This window comes from Pelecanus crispus, chromosome 5 (genome assembly GCF_030463565.1).
Source record: "Pelecanus crispus isolate bPelCri1 chromosome 5, bPelCri1.pri, whole genome shotgun sequence".
NCBI lineage: Eukaryota > Metazoa > Chordata > Aves > Pelecaniformes > Pelecanidae > Pelecanus > Pelecanus crispus.
In genome coordinates this window covers 9091022-9108662 of record NC_134647.1, presented here as the reverse complement: position 1 = coordinate 9108662, position 17641 = coordinate 9091022, and the positions used below count along the sequence as shown (strand labels likewise).

At 37.6% G+C, this 17641-nt stretch overlaps 1 protein-coding gene across 1 annotated transcript in view; it reads right to left on the bottom strand.

Annotated features, from left to right (window-relative positions):
* Positions 1-17641, bottom strand: part of NCKAP5 (NCK associated protein 5) — a 385499-nt gene that overhangs the window by 104458 nt on the left and 263400 nt on the right. Inside the window, exon 7 of the mRNA XM_075710363.1 lies at positions 2782-2850. Coding sequence (XP_075566478.1) covers positions 2782-2850 — 69 coding nt within the window. The remainder of the gene's footprint in view (positions 1-2781; positions 2851-17641) is intronic.

Below are 17641 nucleotides of genomic sequence, written 5' to 3'. Positions count from 1 at the left end.
GGGTGGCCAGATTAAAGGACGCTTGAGTGCCCTGAGCAGAGTTTGCCTGTGCTCAGGGGAGAGAATCTGCAATTGGAGGATGCTCAGTGATGAGTGAAAGATGGCAGCATTCTCCCAATAGTTATCAAATGATGTTCCCAACCTTCATTACCTCAAGGGCCTGTCAAGCATCCCAAACATGTAACTAGCCAGAATGGCTAGGTATTAGCTTTGGAGGTCAGTGCTCCTTGTATATCAGCCCAGGAGAGGTTCAATACACTCTTAACTAATCGGAATTCAGAGGCAAAATTAAAATAATGGTTGTAGTAAGCACTCAAATTTTTTGGTGGCAGGCTTAGCTGTCTGACGTTTGGGTGTTATCACAGCCTTGCGTTCTCAGGAATATCTGTCTTCATCCCTTTAAACCTATCAGGTCTTCCTGGGGCAAAATGGAGCCGCAGCACAGACAGATACATAGCTGTAGAGGACACAACTGCTTCTAAAAACCGGTGAAGAAGTCCTGAAGCCCAAACTAAGGAAGGCCTGAAGAGATTTTCACCTTCAAGAAGTGGGGTTGGTGTAAGGTGAGTTACGAACAGAAGAAGCATGAGACTTAAAGTCTTAAAGGAAAGAAATTTTCAAGTGGAAGACTCTTTTTTTTTTCATAAAGATATTTAGGAAAAGCATTCTATTTTTTTAAGATCTCCAGTACGAAACCCTGTTTGGAAAGGACTTTGTCACATACAACACATCCTCAGAAGGCTCTGTTTGGAAGTGAAGGTTCTCACAATCATCGATTGGGTTATTCACTAATTACATTTATGTCTCATCTCCTATTCTCCTTATTGTTACTATAATGAAGTAGGGTGAGAACAGCAATTTCTTGTGAAGCTCCACCAAGCGAATGTGCTCAGATGGGTGCTAACCAGGGACTCCTGCAGAACTTGCAATTATTAAATATGGTTTTGTTGCCTGAGTCACTGGCAACAACTTCACCTCAGTGATCGGAAAGGATTAGGTCCGAGTTTATGTCCACTAAAACAATGCTGGTTACAGTGCCACTGCCAAAGCACTGCAGGGGCTGAAAGGGGAAGGACAAGAAAAAAGCAATATCAAGCCATGGGGAAGGACAATAGAGGTCACTGCACACAAAACAGAAGACAAAAAAAAGAAGATAAGCAAATAAAAAACAAAGCAGGGAAGCACAAAAACACAGGTGATGACAAGCACTTTCTCCCGAAAAAGTTGACACAGTGGGAGAAGACAGATACAGCTGTGATAATATAGAAGAACTGAAAACAGCCAACATAATGTTGAAGATAATAGAGTTCAGAGCATAGTTTGATCTAATTATTTGCTCTTTAAACTGTAACAGCATGTAAAAAACACAGCCCTGGATCAGAAATCCATCATGTTACTGCAAACACAATAAAAACGTATCTTCTGTCCTTATAATCTGTATGGAGTGTTTTGCTGGAATGGACAATTATGGTGCTTTACTCATTTCCAAAATTAATTATGTAGGCAGATTTTGTCCTAGACAATCAGAAAATAATTTGAAGTTAAACTCTGTAATTTAAAGTAAAGTTAGTAACTATATGGTAATTTCACCCTTATCACCAAGATATGCAAATACAATTCAATTGTGCACTGAATGGAGTGACTCAGGCCAATACAGACCAAGGGCCTGCCGGTATCCCAGTACCACAGAATAGACAGAGCATAACCTAGTGGGAAAGTGTATCTGCAAATCTTTTACTCCAGCTCCCTGATAAAAATATGCTATAGTGGCAAACGTGCCAATTTGCTGATGAAAATCTGCACTAAACTGGAGGCTTCTTGTACCAGAGATATATTGTTCATGCCAGCAATACTTCAGCAAATGCTGATTAAAAATTTAAAAAGCTGGTATGAAGACATGAATTGTCATCTGCTATGTGTGGTTTGCACACTCATGCACTCTTTTCTCAAAGGTACAGCTGAGATGCTGGTGTAGTTTTTGTTTTGTTTTGTTCGCCTGTTAGCTAATTACTTATGCTACTACGCATTCTTATTATGGAACAGGTAAACGATTTCTACCAAGCAACTCTTCGAGCTACTAAAAGTCTTAAAACTATTTTAAGCTTTTGTGTATGCTGCAGAGCCTTATTTCAGGATAAATAGGAGGAACAAGTAAGCATCAGTATATATATGGAGAAAGCTGCATGCAATAGGAGATACTAGACATTTCTGGAAGGGTAAGCATCACTGGAGTGCTCAGACAGTAACTGATGGGTGAGTTATATTGTAGCTGTAACTGGAAGGTCTGATCAGAAGCTGAGCCATGTAGTAGAAGTAAGCCAACAGCTAGAAAAAAAACAGCATAAAAAGCTGTGTATGTAACCCTAAGGGGAAGCTGAGAGACTAAATTCCCTGGTTACAGAATATGTTACATACAAAAGCTTGGGGATTTTTGATGGAAGAAGCCAGCGCCACCTGTGTTGCACTCTACAGAAAAGAAGGAGTACACAAAACCTAATAGGCAAGTTATCATGTTCGCCTCCTAATGAAACCAAACCAGTTCCAAATATTGGTCACAGGGACATCAACTTTTCGGTGAAGAGATATGGTCAAAACAGGATTTACAGCAGAGGTCATGCAGAACAATATCTATGACTACCAGACACATGTTCCTGGAATTAATTAGAATGAGGTAATACTAGAAAATTGCAGAACAATGTCAAGCTTGTAAGAGAGGGAGAGATTCATTTCTATTCATTTAATTATAGTACCAGGTAAGAACAACCTTTTTATCTACCTTACCTCATCAAGACATCTTTCATACTGTTCTCTCTGATTTTCATTTTCCAGAGCCAGTGCTGAATTCTCTGCCTACAGTAAAACAGAATAAATAAATAAATAAATATGTAAATTAATCAAAGGGTATCTTGTACTACATGACAATTCATAAAAATTCGCAGGGTGCTTACTTTGTGTGTACATCTTTAAGATCCAGAATAAAAAGCACCATACAATTTATTTTGCTACAGGTTGCTATTTTGAGTAAAAACAGCAGCAACATTTGTTTATGAGATTATTCACATCATGCATTACAATTTAGAACAATATCAGAGCAGATATTCCAAGTATACCCACAATCTCATCTTGTCAGGTGCAATAGCGTTGGCAATGAAACATTACAGAAGGTATTGGTATATCTTTTCTTCCTCCCCCTTTTCTGTTTAAAGTGAACTTACTATCTGAGAAAGCCACTTGGAAGCAGAGGCAGCTACTATGAAAAGGAAACAAAAGGCAGTGGGTAACTCCACGTGTACTGGTCATACTATAGCTAATTGGTGAATTACACCCCTTAACTGAACCAGATAAATTTATTAGTCTTTACTTGAAAAACAATTCCTATCATATCAAGAGTGAGAGAGGTATTTCACTACATCTAAATGCAATCTTAAAGTCAGAAATTTCTTCTCTCACATGTCAGTTTAAATGTGATACAGTTTCCTGTATAGTAATACCTTTCATCAATCGTTACTTTCCATTACACTCATATTTTTGCATAGTGCAAACTTCAAAATGGCACAAGCTGGTATGTAAATTACAGTAAATCGATGTATTTTTCTATATATTATGACTTGACTTTAGGAATTCTTTCAGTATTGGAAAAGGAAAATCTCTAAAGTGTGCTGTATACAGTTGCATCAGAGCAAGTTTCAACTAGCTTTCTCTTAAAGACTGAGAAACTAAAACAATATATAAAAATCTATGAGTTACAACTGGCTCTAGAAACCTGCCTGCCTCCCATGCATAACTTCACATCACATAACTGTAACACCAAAATCAATGCATTCACATAATTACAACTATTATACAATTTACATTACTTGCTTCACTTTAACCTTCTGTCAACCTATAAAAGTTACATGAATGCTGTTTCAAAAGAATTGTGGTTATACAAAGCAACAGTCATAAATATAGTTAGCATTTGTAATTTTAGAGAAAAATTTAATGTAATGTACTGTATGGAAAGATTCTATGGCAAGATGCACAGTAGTCTCTTCCTTGTTAAGAAAAGTCAATGATTCAACAAAACAAAAATCCCAGAGTCCAATAAATTGATTCATTAACAACAGCGTCAAATTCAGCTAAATCCTAAAAATACGGCTAGGAAGAAAAAGTAAACATACATAATTATCCAGTATATTGAAAGACAGTAAGAATAAAAGGGAGGTAAGAAACAAGGGCATATAGAGTTTACTTATTTACAAGCCTAAATAAACAACTGTATGGAATCTGTGCTTTATCTTGAGGGTACAATCAAAGCCAGCAAAGGTGGTAAAATGCTCTGCACCATATTTTCACAATGTGACCTACCAATGGATTCAACATGCGGCTATAAAAGGTCTATGGGTGATCCTGCAGAGAGCACTGTGAGATGAGACAGCAAAAAGTACAGATGCAGAAGCAAGTAGCAAAGTAGAAGCAGAAGCCACAAAAGCAAAAGCAGCAGTAAGAAATCAGAAGCTGGGGGGTAAATAGTCCTCCATACCGAAGAGGCTATCATATAGAGCTATCAGTTTGCTTTTATAGACACATTCTTCCAGATTGATTGATAAAAATAAAGAAATGATTGGTACATAAAAATGTATTTCTATGAGTTAAAAGATTTTCAGATGTTTCTCTATGAATATCACCCTAAAATGCCATCCAAAATAAATTCTTATCATAGACTCACAGAATGCTTTGGGTGGGCAGGGCCCTTCAGAGCCCACCCAGCCCAGCCCCTGCAGTGCCAGGGACAGCTTTAACCAGAGCAGGGTGCTCAGAGCCCCGTCCAGCCTGGCCTGGGATGGTGCCAGGGATGGGACCTCCACTGCCTCTCTGGGCAACCCGTTCCAGTGCCTTACCACCCTCATCGTAAAAAATTTCTTCCTTATATCTAGTCTGAATCTACCCTCTTTTAGTTTAAAACCACTACCCCTTGTCCTATTGGTGCAGGCCCTAGTAAAAGTCTGTCCCCATCTTTCTTTTAAGCGCCCTTTAAGTACTGAAAGGCTGCAATAAGGTCTCCCTGCAGCCTTCTCTTCTTACTGTTTTGAAGCAATCGTTAAAAGGATTAGTCTGCACAACTTTTAACTCACGCATGTTGGTATACATACAGGTTTAATTATTTTAATTTTCATTTTCAGCAACATAAAAATACACTGTATGATTTTATCCTAAAATAGTTAGGGCAGACTGCTCCCATATAGAGATGTCTAAAAGAACTACAACACACAGCTGTACTATATAAAATACCCAGAGAGCCCCCCATATTTCTCTTACTCCATTTTTTGAATGCTGTGAGGCTGTAAAATGGAAGCTAAGTCTTCTTGGATCTGTTAGCTGAATCTCTTTACAAATAGGTTACCAAAATTAGGAAATCTGAACTTGACAGCATTATAAATAAATGCTACATTCCCCTCTTATCAAGCCACAGTGGAAACATCTGTATAATAAAACCCTTTTTCACACCACTGGCTTCGAAAGTGTAGAGAAAGGATGTAATGCAGTCAGTGTTCGCTTGACACTTGTGCTTCTTGATTGCCAAGCAAATCATGCCTATTTATTTGGCATTTTTGTAATGAGGACTGGACTAGAAGGGAACACTTGACTGACTTTTCTTAAGATCCTGTGCCAGCTCCCACAACATGGGAAAACCAGTACTTGATATACTAAATCACTCAGTATTGCAACTGAATACTTGATAATAATCCTCATTCCCCCAAAAGTATTCATTTGGAAAATTTGTAATACCACTTGTGGTCTCAAAACCTTGCCTCCTAATCCAAACCTTCATTTATTTAACAGAAACCACTAGGTTTGATGTTATTGTAAGTCTGCTCAATTTTTGCTCAGAGGAATCTGCCTATTTCCAGTATTGCATATTCTAGCACCTTTTGCCAGTTAAGCAAAGTAGGTCTCCTTGGAGGAAACCATTATTATATTTTATTTTCATTTTTATTTTCAGGCCATACTTATACTAGGCTAAGCTGCAGTAAGAAGCCCACGCTTCTCACAGCATGAAAGCTACTGCATACTTGCGGGCACCCAGAGGCAGTAGTAGAGAAGTACTGACCCCTAATGCAGTCACTTTTCCGGACATAACCTAGCAGGGGACTAGGCAGGAAAAAAACTACATTACTGAGAACAGTACTCTCTTAGATATCAACTGATTTCTACAGTGACTTCTAGTTTTAGGTATAGCTGTCCTCTAGGAATTTATGTCTATTTTATGTTACACATAGAAGTCCACCACCTCTGTCCCTCAGCCTCACAAACACTAAAAGTGACGCAGCCCAGCAAACTGCCGCAGACAAATGACATCCAATGCCTGCCACCAGCGCCTACAGGCAAGCATGTCTTTTCTTGGGGGGTCAGCTCTCAAAGCACAGCATCATTCAGTCAGCCAAAAATAACAGTGGCATAACTTACCATTAAATTAAACATTACATGTTGCTTTTGGATCATTAGAGATTCAAGGATTGTACAAATGTCAAAACAGAGGTACTTCCTAGTTCTGATTTGGAAGAAAGTATTTTGCACAAGATTCTCTCCAAACATTGGAAAATTTAAATATTTCAATCATGACTTGGATAATGCTAAACAGCCTTCAGCTGCCTTAATTAGAGACAACTTTGTTCTGAATAGTGAGACTGAGCTTATGGAAAATCAATTTGAAAGTGAAAACTTCAGACTACTTTGTATAAAGCAGAGGTTGCCTTGTATTGATACCATTGCTAAGATACAGTCATTACGAGAGACTGTCAACTCTAATTTTAATCCCTTTCTCAGGATGGAGAACATAGCCCTAGTAATGATGATCTTAAGGTCAGCTAAGAGCTTTCTCTCTCCTTCACAGATGTTGAAGAACACTCCGTATTTTCTCCTACGGGCCAGCTGTTTGCACTGTTTCATTCGAGACCAGTAACAGACTACATGCCTGATGCACTGAGGTCTAGTCCTGTTCCTGCCGAAGTCAGTAAGAATCTGCTGTTTATTTCCCATGAGTGTAGACGCAAGTCAGGTGCAATGAAATAAACTATATTTATTTTCACATTACACAATGTTTCCTTAAAATTAATTAATTTTCCTTTGGGACAAGAGGAAGTTCCTTTGTTCGCAATGAATTGCTGTTCATGATGCTATAAAAGGAACAAGGAGACAGACGGCAGCCTTAGCATTTTTCATGTTTCTAAAAACATGTTACATACTGGATCAGTAAAGGCAAGCCAATTAATTTCAATTCTTAGAAAATTTTCTAAAATGGTCATGATAATTAGCTTTAGGATACCCTTAACACCAAAACACAAGAAGCATCCATTCATGCAGTACAACCACCTGAACTTTAAATTCTTGTGAAAATGCATCTTCACCTGAAGTCTAAAATGCATCTAAAATATATCCTTAATGTGATCATACTTACTTTTTTGTTGATGAACAACAAAAGACACTACAGCTTTTTGCATCATAGGAAAAAAAAAAAGAAAAAAAAGCCCCCTACCCCCCTGCCCTAAAACAGAGGGAATGTCTCCCCAAAAATATTCATTATTAGCAGGTTCTGCTCTGCTCCTTTCCAGCTCACAGTCTTTTTTTCTGGGTTTACATGGTCAAAGCATGAGATCTCCCACCAGTTTCACTGTGCTAAATCTGAGACTTTTTTGGGGGTTCAGTCCTCACCCACACACATAGATCACGGCAACTTTCAGAAGAATAATAGCACCAGACTACAAATAGCTGAAATAAATATACAATTAGTAAATATATTCTTATATTGATACAGACATTTAGGATGATTTCTTCATTCTCTCCTCTTTGTTTTTAATGATTTTAGAGAGGACTATTACAACAGCTTAAGGATTGTCTACTAACTATACTTTGTTCAACATTTACCTGTGTATGGTAGAAGTGGTAGACACACTCTTATGTCTGCCTCAGGTCTCATTTCTGAGAATGTCATGAGACATGCATGTCTCCTCCAGATTTGCCTCTCTAAGTGGCACTTCAGAGGACAACTTTCACTTAACATCCTGCAAAAGCCATTTCTGTGTGCTGCTTGAAAGAGAGAACTGAAGCGTTTAAATTATGTTTGAAAATAAGATTTGGATTTAAGTCCCTCAAGTGTTTTTCAAAAAGTTTAAACTTTACCTTTCTGTGCCTTGATTTATTAAGTCAAGAGAACAGGAACAACAACATTTTGTTATCTAGCTAGCCTGTTCCAAAGATTTCTGAATTAGGATGTATTTGGTGCACTGGGGTCTTTAAGTGAAGAATTATTTCATGTGCCTATTAGGAAGTCTTCAACAGACAATCTTCTACACTTTTATAACCACAATGAAATGAATTAAAACACTGAATTTTCTACTAGAAGGCATGAATAAAAGAGAAGCACATACAAGACAGTTTTCCTTATTCAGCCATGGTAGAGTTGAGACAAAACAAAAGGATGGGGGGAGGAAGAAGAAATGGGAGAGTCGTATTTTGTACTAAGGGAAGAGGAGATCATAGAATCACAGAATGGTTTGGGTTGGAAGGGACCTTTAAAGATCATCTACTCCACCCCCCCTGCCATGGGCAGGAGATGCAGGTCTAAAGGTTGTACGTCAAGTTAGCAGCTCAACATGCTTTGAAGGTATCATCAATAAAGGTCAAGAGGAACAAAGTTATGACAGTGAACTTTAAAATCCCTGACAGAATGCTACAACACCCATTACCATGTGCACTTCTTTGTTATTCATACTAAACCATTTTTCCATTTATAGAAAACTTTATTGATTTACACAGACACTCATTTGTCATGCCTTGTGCAGTGTATTAATAGCTGTCCAAGCACTTCAAATGCGCTCAGCCATTTTTTCCTGCTTTCAGCCTCTGATTTTGTACATTTTTGTGGTTGCAGCTTCCTACAGCGCACATGAGAGGTCAAAACCTAAGCCAAAGGCTGCTGTTGGTAAAGTATGGTTTAGTCTAGTCTACCCTTGATTGGTTTAGTGTGGACTTGGTAGTGTAGGTTAATGGTTGGACTGGATGATCTTAAAGGTCTTTTCCAACCTAAATGATTCTATGATTCTATGATTCTAAAGTTGCCGTAATATTTCCTTAGGTCCTCATGGCATTTTTTTGGTAAGCTGCCATTCTAGGAAGAGTTTACCACTTGAACCATCTCCACATCTTTAGCCACAGGAAACCCTTTGTATTATTCTGTCTATGTTATAGAGAAAATTTGCCCTTTTAAAGGCTAACCCAACAAATTGTCAGAGAAAAGTTTACCAGCAAAGTTATGCTGGTTAAAAGTACTGAAAATTATATTTGTGTTTTTAAATCAACACAGTTATAGCAACAAAAGCCTTAATTTAACTCTAGCACTATGAAAGCATTTCCACTGGCCACTTTCCAGTGCCTTTTATATTGCTATGGTCAGCTCTTTGCTAGGAGTAAAATGGGAACTCCACCTCACAACCTCCCTGTCAATATTTGGATGTTTCCACCTTCTGCTTTATGCTTTTCACAACAGAGCAACACTGGAGCAACCATGGAGTGTCTCCCTGCTGAACTGCAGCCCATGTGCTACAACTCTCCTCCCGGGCCCCCCACCCCCAGGACACTAACTGAGACCAGAGAATGCTAGGTACTGATGAAATAAGCAGTGAATTTAGTGGACTAATACTTAACAAAATATTACTGTATGCTTCTTCAAATGTCCTAGTCTTTACTTCTTCTGCCTCATGGAGATAGGTGAAAAACCAGAGAGGACAAATTAGTGATACAATGACAGCCAGGCTTCTCATCTTGCTTCAAAACACATGGGCCCTTAGCCTTCTCAGTTGCACCATTTTCAGATATATTTAGCGTGATGTAATAGCCTATTCTTTTTAACCATACTTAAAACCTTTGACACATTTTATCTAAAATACTTAGTCAATGTTCAATTCAGATTCAGATAAAACGTGGCATGAAAGCAACACATATGCGATGTTAAATAATAAAATACAGAACCATACAAGTGTTAATTATAATTCTGTCTGCAAAAAGGCCATATGAAACCTTACTGGGCAGTACTGGTAGGGATTATTCTTGCAATTCAACATGTCAAAAATACATTTTTTAATTCTTTACTGACACACAAATATAGTGACATTAGAACAAGCTACCAACAGTTCTCATAAGCAGTCTACCTCACGGGCCATGCTATGCTATAGCTGTGCTACCAATAAAATGGTTTTGAAGCCTCATAGAGAGCAGTATAACCTTCTTCTTCTAATGTATGCTAGAAATCAGAAGATATTTATTTAACATCAGAAACCTAACCACTTAAGATTACATAAAAACTTGGGTTTAAATGTTCCTAACAAAAAGCAGCCCAAGGTCTGTGCAGCTGCATATGATGTTTTACGAATTATTGATGAGCTGATTCATGTATTTAAACATGAATTTACACTGGAAATTATGTAACAGATTTAAAAATTGTATGGATTTCATGCTGCCAGAGATCAGAAAACAGAACTCGCTAGTTTATCTGCGGATCTGCCACAGATCGCAGGGACAGACTCCCACCTGGGGTCCCACCCAGGGCTCATCACCATGGAGCTCTTTTCCTGTCTGTTTCCCAGTTCCCACAAGAAGCAACAACACCTCCTCGACCGAAATGATGAAGCCTCCTTTTTGAAAGAAGGGGATAACTAGAACTTAATCCTTCAAATCTACTTATACTGGATAAACATATGAACTTCAGGAGTTGAATCAAACAAACCAAAATCAAATGAGATCCACACATTGCTGATGAGACTGTCTCCTAAAAAATGACTAAAAGTAAACCTCATATTCCTGGGAATTCCTCTGTGAAATACCTTTACTTTTTTATTCTGTTTTTCAGAAGTTGGGGCTGGAAATTTTTAACTGGTTCAAGAACGGCAATATTTGTCTATTTTATTTTGGTTAACTCTAAAATAGTTAAGAATGATGAGCCTTTAAAACCTTCAACATTTTCCCTTCTGACACCATAGAAATGTCTGGAGTTGACATTTTAAAGAGAAGGTTATGAACAGACCTAGCAAAACAGACTGCATTATAAGCCCAGGCTTATCTTCCAGCAAATAAATATCTAGGCTACTAACAGATATATCAATAATAGCTTTGTATGTCTGCCTGCATGCAAATTGTAGAAAACAGCAAATTCCACGATTATTTACAGAGAATATAATAAACTTACAATATATCCACAGGTAAAGCACTGTCAATACAGGCCTTTGAATGAATAGGTTAAAATTATGAAGGATGCGTTTTTTTCTCCCAAAATTCTTCCAAATGATCACATATAAAACATTTTTTGAGGACGAGGAGTAAAAGAGATCTAAATAAGCAGAGACAGGCAGCATAAAGCTGTGTGTATTTCCTGAAGTTAAAGATGTACACACTAGAAGCAAGCCCCCTCACTCACAGTCAGGCAGACCCACGAAGCTATGTGATGCCAATCCTGTGATACAGCAACGCTGACTTGGGCACTCAGGAAGGAGGAATGCTGAAACTCATTCACCTTTCCCAAAACTGCCACTGCGCTAACAGTGCAGGCGTTTCCCTGGAAGTGTGCACCCAGGCACAACGTTACAGGCCATGATGCCATCACACAAATCTAAGACATAAGACTGAATTTTTATGCAAAGAACAGTGCGTGTGTGTTGTGAAATTTGTTTATTTTCTGGTTTTCCAACATTTACATTTGGTGATCCTTCCCCTTGCAAACTGTGAACCAGAGACAGCTGTTCCATCTCTTTCTTTTTTTTCCTCTTGTTTTAAGTGATTTGTTCCCTTATGGAACTGTTCTCCTCTAAGAACTGACAGCATTTCACTCTGACAGACTTACTGTGCTTCCCCATGTAATATTAACAGGCAGTTATTTCCTCTATCAAAGAACTAAAAATAAAATCCCTGGTCCATAAAAAAAGTATGAGGTCCTGAAATTGTAAGTGAAACGAAGATTCTTATAATTAATGCAGGCAGATAAAGGCAAGCGGTATGGACCTGATTCATCTTAAAGGGCATTTTGTGTTTAATATCAAATTGTATTTAACATATACCTAAATATCTTTGCATTGACGACTCATGTAAGAGTTAATCATATCACATTTGGTCAGTTGCATTTCTTTCAATTTTTCTTGCAAAAATACCAAACTCTTCAGGGAGAATACAAATTCTTTGAAATACTAGTTCTCTGAAATTAGTAAAGACTGGTTGAAAACCATTGGCTATATATCCAATGCAGAAGCTTGATAAAAAACTTTCAGTGCAGCCATTTTCAAAGAAAATATTTGCTTTCATTTGAAAGGAAACATTTTACAGAAGATTTTGATCAAATTTCAAAGTGACATTGAAACCAGTACAAATATTTCTAGGGCTTTGGGTCCTTCTGAAATGATACATATGGCAACCACTTTTTAAAAAATTCACTTTCCTAATCACAAAACAGAAGGGTTTTTGTTTTTCTAATTGAGATCTTGAGGAAAACTCATACTTTCAGGACAGTTTTTCAAGCAATAAGAAAGGCAACTTTAGAGTTTCCTTTAAATGAGTTATACTTCAAACCTTTGCAATTTTGACCATGAGGTTACTGACACAGTCACAGTTTTCTACTTTCTGTGATTCCATTACTCACACCTTCCTGAGTAGCATACTCAACTTCAAGGTTAATTGAACGCAGAGTTTGAAAACAATAGGGCATTTCAGATCTATCTATGAATGAAAATTAATGTTTGGGCAACTTTATTCCAACAGAACCCATTGCTTATTTTTTCCTACTTGTCTAGCTGAGATGTTCATAGTAAATACAGGCAATACTACTACTGATTCATGGCACTGGGAAGCGGGTGTGGAAGAAGAAGCCAAGGAGACAGTTCGTCTTTACAGGACACACCTCAATACCTAAGTATACGAATAAGGCACAAAGGTCTTAAGCTCATTTTCTTCAAAAGTTGAAATTCAAGAATTTAGCTATTCCTTTTATCAAATTTAATTTACCTTTTCAAATTTTGGCAGGTCACACTAAAATATTCAATTCAGGAATAGAACATAATTTTAGAATCTAATTAATTAAAAAAAAAGTGACTTTTTCTTTAAAAACTAGGATAAATTTAAAATGATACTCGATGGAATTAAGTAGAAAACCTTGAAATTAAGTACCAGGAAGCCAAGGATTACATATATGTATATACAGGAAAAATTTTTTGAATTTCTAGAAATTCTATCTATCAAGAGCAGCTCTTCTCCTTTAAAGTGCCTTTTATATATTTTTTCTAATACCACTGGAATGAACATGAAATGCAAATAATGGCCCTAATGCCATAACTGGTATTTCTAGGCTGCTCCATGCACCTGAACTGAAGGGCTGTTATTCAATGATACTGAACAGTTCAAATTTGGACCTAAATTTGGCACTATCTTCAAGGAACACCAACCCCAACCTCCCCATTCACCCACTCCCCTCCCTGGGAAACTAAGCTATTGAGTGTGCTTGGGGTTGATGATAGAAAGAGAAGATTTGAAACTTTAATGCATTTCTGCTTTTTCTCCCATGTGTCTTCCAATGGATAATCAACAACACTAGGAATAATGGATTTAAACTAAAGAAGAAGAATAGATATAGACTAGACATAAGACAGAAATTTTTTACAATGAGGGTGGCGAAGCACTGGCACAGGTTGCCCAGGGAGGTGGTGGAGGCCCCATCCCTGGCAACATCCCGGGCCAGGTTGGACGGGGCTCTGAGCACCCTGCTCTGGTTAAAGCTGTCCCTGGCACTGCAGGGGTTGGGCTGGGTGAGCTCTAAAGGTCCTTTCCATCCCAAAGCATTCTATGATTCTATAGTTCTATGATTCTATTAATTGTCTCCCATAATGTTTTGCCCTGTCTTCAGAGAAAGTGGATGCTGCATTTTTATCAAGAACTATTTTTTCCCCAATTATTTATCCTAAGTGTCTTCATTTAGTTCAAACAAAGATAAATAAATGAAATAAAGTGATTTCAGCTGACAGCCTGGAAAACACTGATCCCATATGCTTAAATGTCACATTCTCTGGCTGTGTGATGGGAAACTCATATCAGTTCCCTGTTATCCAATGATTCTTTAAGTGGGAAAATCTGATTTTTTCTTCTCTGAAGAAACATGTATGACTTTTTATGAAATGGAAAAAAATATACAACTGTTTTTCCTTTTTAAAAATATCCCTTAACCTTATTTTTATTTGAACTCTGAGAAAAAGAATGACTTTTCTCTGCTATATTATGCAATAGATTTAAAGTGTTACATGATGTTATAATTGATAGTCACAAAAAATTTTTAAACATAAAATATAAAATACATTATTCTCCTTCTCCTACGATGAATCATTTTACTCTATTCCTTTAAAGACTTGGAGTTAAAAGGTTTCCACCACAATAAGCTATTAATGTCAACTGCTTCACAATTCATAACATAAATTTGTAACAAGTTTCTCTGGTTTTAACTACACAGGAGCATTGAGTTATTTCTGAAGGCAATGTTTCCTGCAATTTCACTTTCTTCATCCGAAGTCACCTATAAGTCAACAGCCCCAGGTATTTCAAAATGAACTTCTGTTGATGGCTTCAGTTATTTCACTCCCTTCCAGCTAAGGAGTTGTGAAGCAAAGCGAAGCAGAGCAGGTATTGGTGCACTGTATTACAAAAAGGATCAAATGCCATATAACGTGCAGCAATTGTTTCGTAGCCAGTAGCTAACTTGTAACAAGTGAATCACTAAATTACTGTTCATTTCTTGCTAAATGAAATAAAACTCTATTTGCAAACATCACCTTGCTTCTCCTGAAAGCTTTGAACATTTTTTCTTTTTTTTTTTTTTATAGACACAGTAGGTAGCAAACAATGACCCTCACTGCACACAGCAATACATGGTAGGTTGACTTCTGCACTGACAATTGTTCAATTAAAAGTTCTGATTCATTTTATTTTTAATCTTTTAGAATGGAAGAGTGAATTTGAAGAGTAATTGTATTTTGCTCAAAAGAACAACAACCCAGACGCCAATTCTGTCTCTTTTAAAAGCTTCAACAGTTTGGAGTTGTGTCTGTTTTTTCTGCCCCGCAGACTGTGCTCACTTCAGAGAAGATGGATGTAGAGGGATGAGGATCCCTTAGACACTGTCTGATGTGGCAGTACCCAACTGTTATCCTAACTAGTCACATGAAATTTCTCCTATTGTGCTGGCTGACATCAGGTGTATCAACATTGGGTTTTGGCTTGGATGAGCAGTGAGTGTTCTCAAGAGTTTTTTCTGATCACTCCACTGACCAGGCTACTGATCACACCGCAGTATGGCCTTGGAGGCAAGGGACTGGGTTTCCTTTTTGGAAGAGGAACTCCGATTGCTGCTGGGCTTAACTAGAGCTAGGCCAAAGTAAACTCCCAAAAATGTATATAATGTGTATGTCAGGTCCTTAGCACCAACAGCTTGGCTCTACACATCTGCTCCTGTTATGCTGCACTGCTTGCTAAGGAGGACATATAATTACAACAGGCTATCTTCAGTTCCTAAATTAATACTGACAGACCTAAGAAAGTCATCTGCCGGAACAAGAATGTATCCCATAACACCAAAGTAAAAGAGGCCTGTTGGGAAGGCTTTTTCCTACTTACAACAGAGATGTGCCAGAGGCGTTTTTTTACTTGGATAATTTTACAGCTTTGTACTGAAAATAGAAAATATGAAACTGTACAGAAACATATACATTAAAGCCAGCTTCGTGGAAAGTAAGTACTATATAAATATTACAGTGCAATACTAAATACTTTCCAGTTATTACTTAACCTTGCTCTTCGGCATATAAAATTTATCTCAGATTTTCTTCTTTGTACTTATATTTGTTGGTAAACTACATCCCTACGAGGCCCAAGAAAAGCCTTAGACAACACACAACAAAGGGAGAACGTAGCAAACTGTAAAAGTTCCTAAAAAAACAAGCTTTGGATAACAATGACAGTCTCATATGGAACATACATTAAGTCAAAGTTGATGGGATTCAGTGGTGCTCCAGTAAGAAGCTCAGGCATGAAAAGTGCAGCAGCAGCCCAACAGCCCGGCTCTGATCTACATAATGAGCCAAATTCACATCACACGTAAGTAAGCACAAGTCACGTGCAGCCACTGGAACTGCACCCACCTTCACATGTCCAAATTTGACACCAGATAGCCAAATACACTAACACTAGTATCAAACATGAGGAAATGTTGCTGTTATCTTATTCCAAACTTCTGTTCAGGAGCAGAATCAGTGATTAATCAATTGGTCTAAGGGGAAAATGCAGAGAAAAGAACAAAAATAAATCAATGTATGAAATACTATGCAATGTAATATATACCTAGGATCGATCACATTACTGCTCTGTCAGATCGGCCTGGAATTGGGAAATATTCCTGCCTAGCAAAGGTCACAAGCAGTGCAAATCAGTTGCTTAAAAACATGAGAAGTTCTCATCTCTTATTTCTATTCCATTTCTCTGTGAAAAATACAGTTTTTGCTTAATACTAGCAATTTTTTTTTTTTTTTACAATGAACTAAGAATACTTGTTTTTACCTATCTAATTGGGTAAAATTTTGAATGGTTACCCTGGGGTCACTGTGAAGGACAAAGCATTTGATAAAAAGAGTATGAAGAAGACCACCACTGGAATGACAAAAAATACACTCTGCCACACTATGAGAACCAAGAGGAAGACACAAGCTGTTTCCTTAGCACTGAAGTTACGTCAACACTACACCAAGACGTGCTGCGAAGATTCTCTAAAGTTGACTCAGGTTGCAAATGTATTGTTCTACTGGGGCTAATACCCTGCTTTTTAAGAAGCATTAACTAGTTCAAATGAAAACTATGCCATGCAGCTACATTGCTTCTGCTACCTGAACTACCATGCATGGCAGGGTGCTATATAAAAAGACTATATTGTTTATAAAGCTTGTAACATGGCCTCTTTCTCTGTTTCACTCATCCTACCTTAATTTAATCAAATTAATGTATGTATGTAGTGATCAGCTACCTCTGCAAGGCACTGGGGAGACACTACAATGTGTAACAAAATTATTTTTGTGATGATAGAGATCAGATTTAAGGTTACAGAAAGAACATTCATTGCTTATTTAAGAAAAAGAATATCACGCCTGTCATTATGAGTAACACAGGTTACAAGTATAATGACATCAACTGCAATATAGGACTGAAGGAAATTATCAAGGACGAGGCAACAGGCTTTTCTCTGGCACATGTCTAAGGTCTAAAGAAGGAAACTTCATAAGGTTTATAAGAAGAAAAAGAAGAAGCTATTAGGAGGCAAGTAAGGAGAAAATTTAGCTGTTTCAGCCATACAACCTCTTCACTGAAAAGCCTGTCTCTGCTCATTTCCAGCTTACCATAAACTGTTAAGAGAAATGCTAACCAAGTATTTCAGCAGAAGAGATGCAATACAAGAAAAGAAGATTTTAGCTTCTTCCACCTAAACGCACAACAGTCTCACATAATGCACAACCCTCAGACCCATTTCTTCAGCTGACCTGAAACCATTGCTGCAATAACTTTACAGAGGCCTTTGTCTAGCAAAGTAACCAGT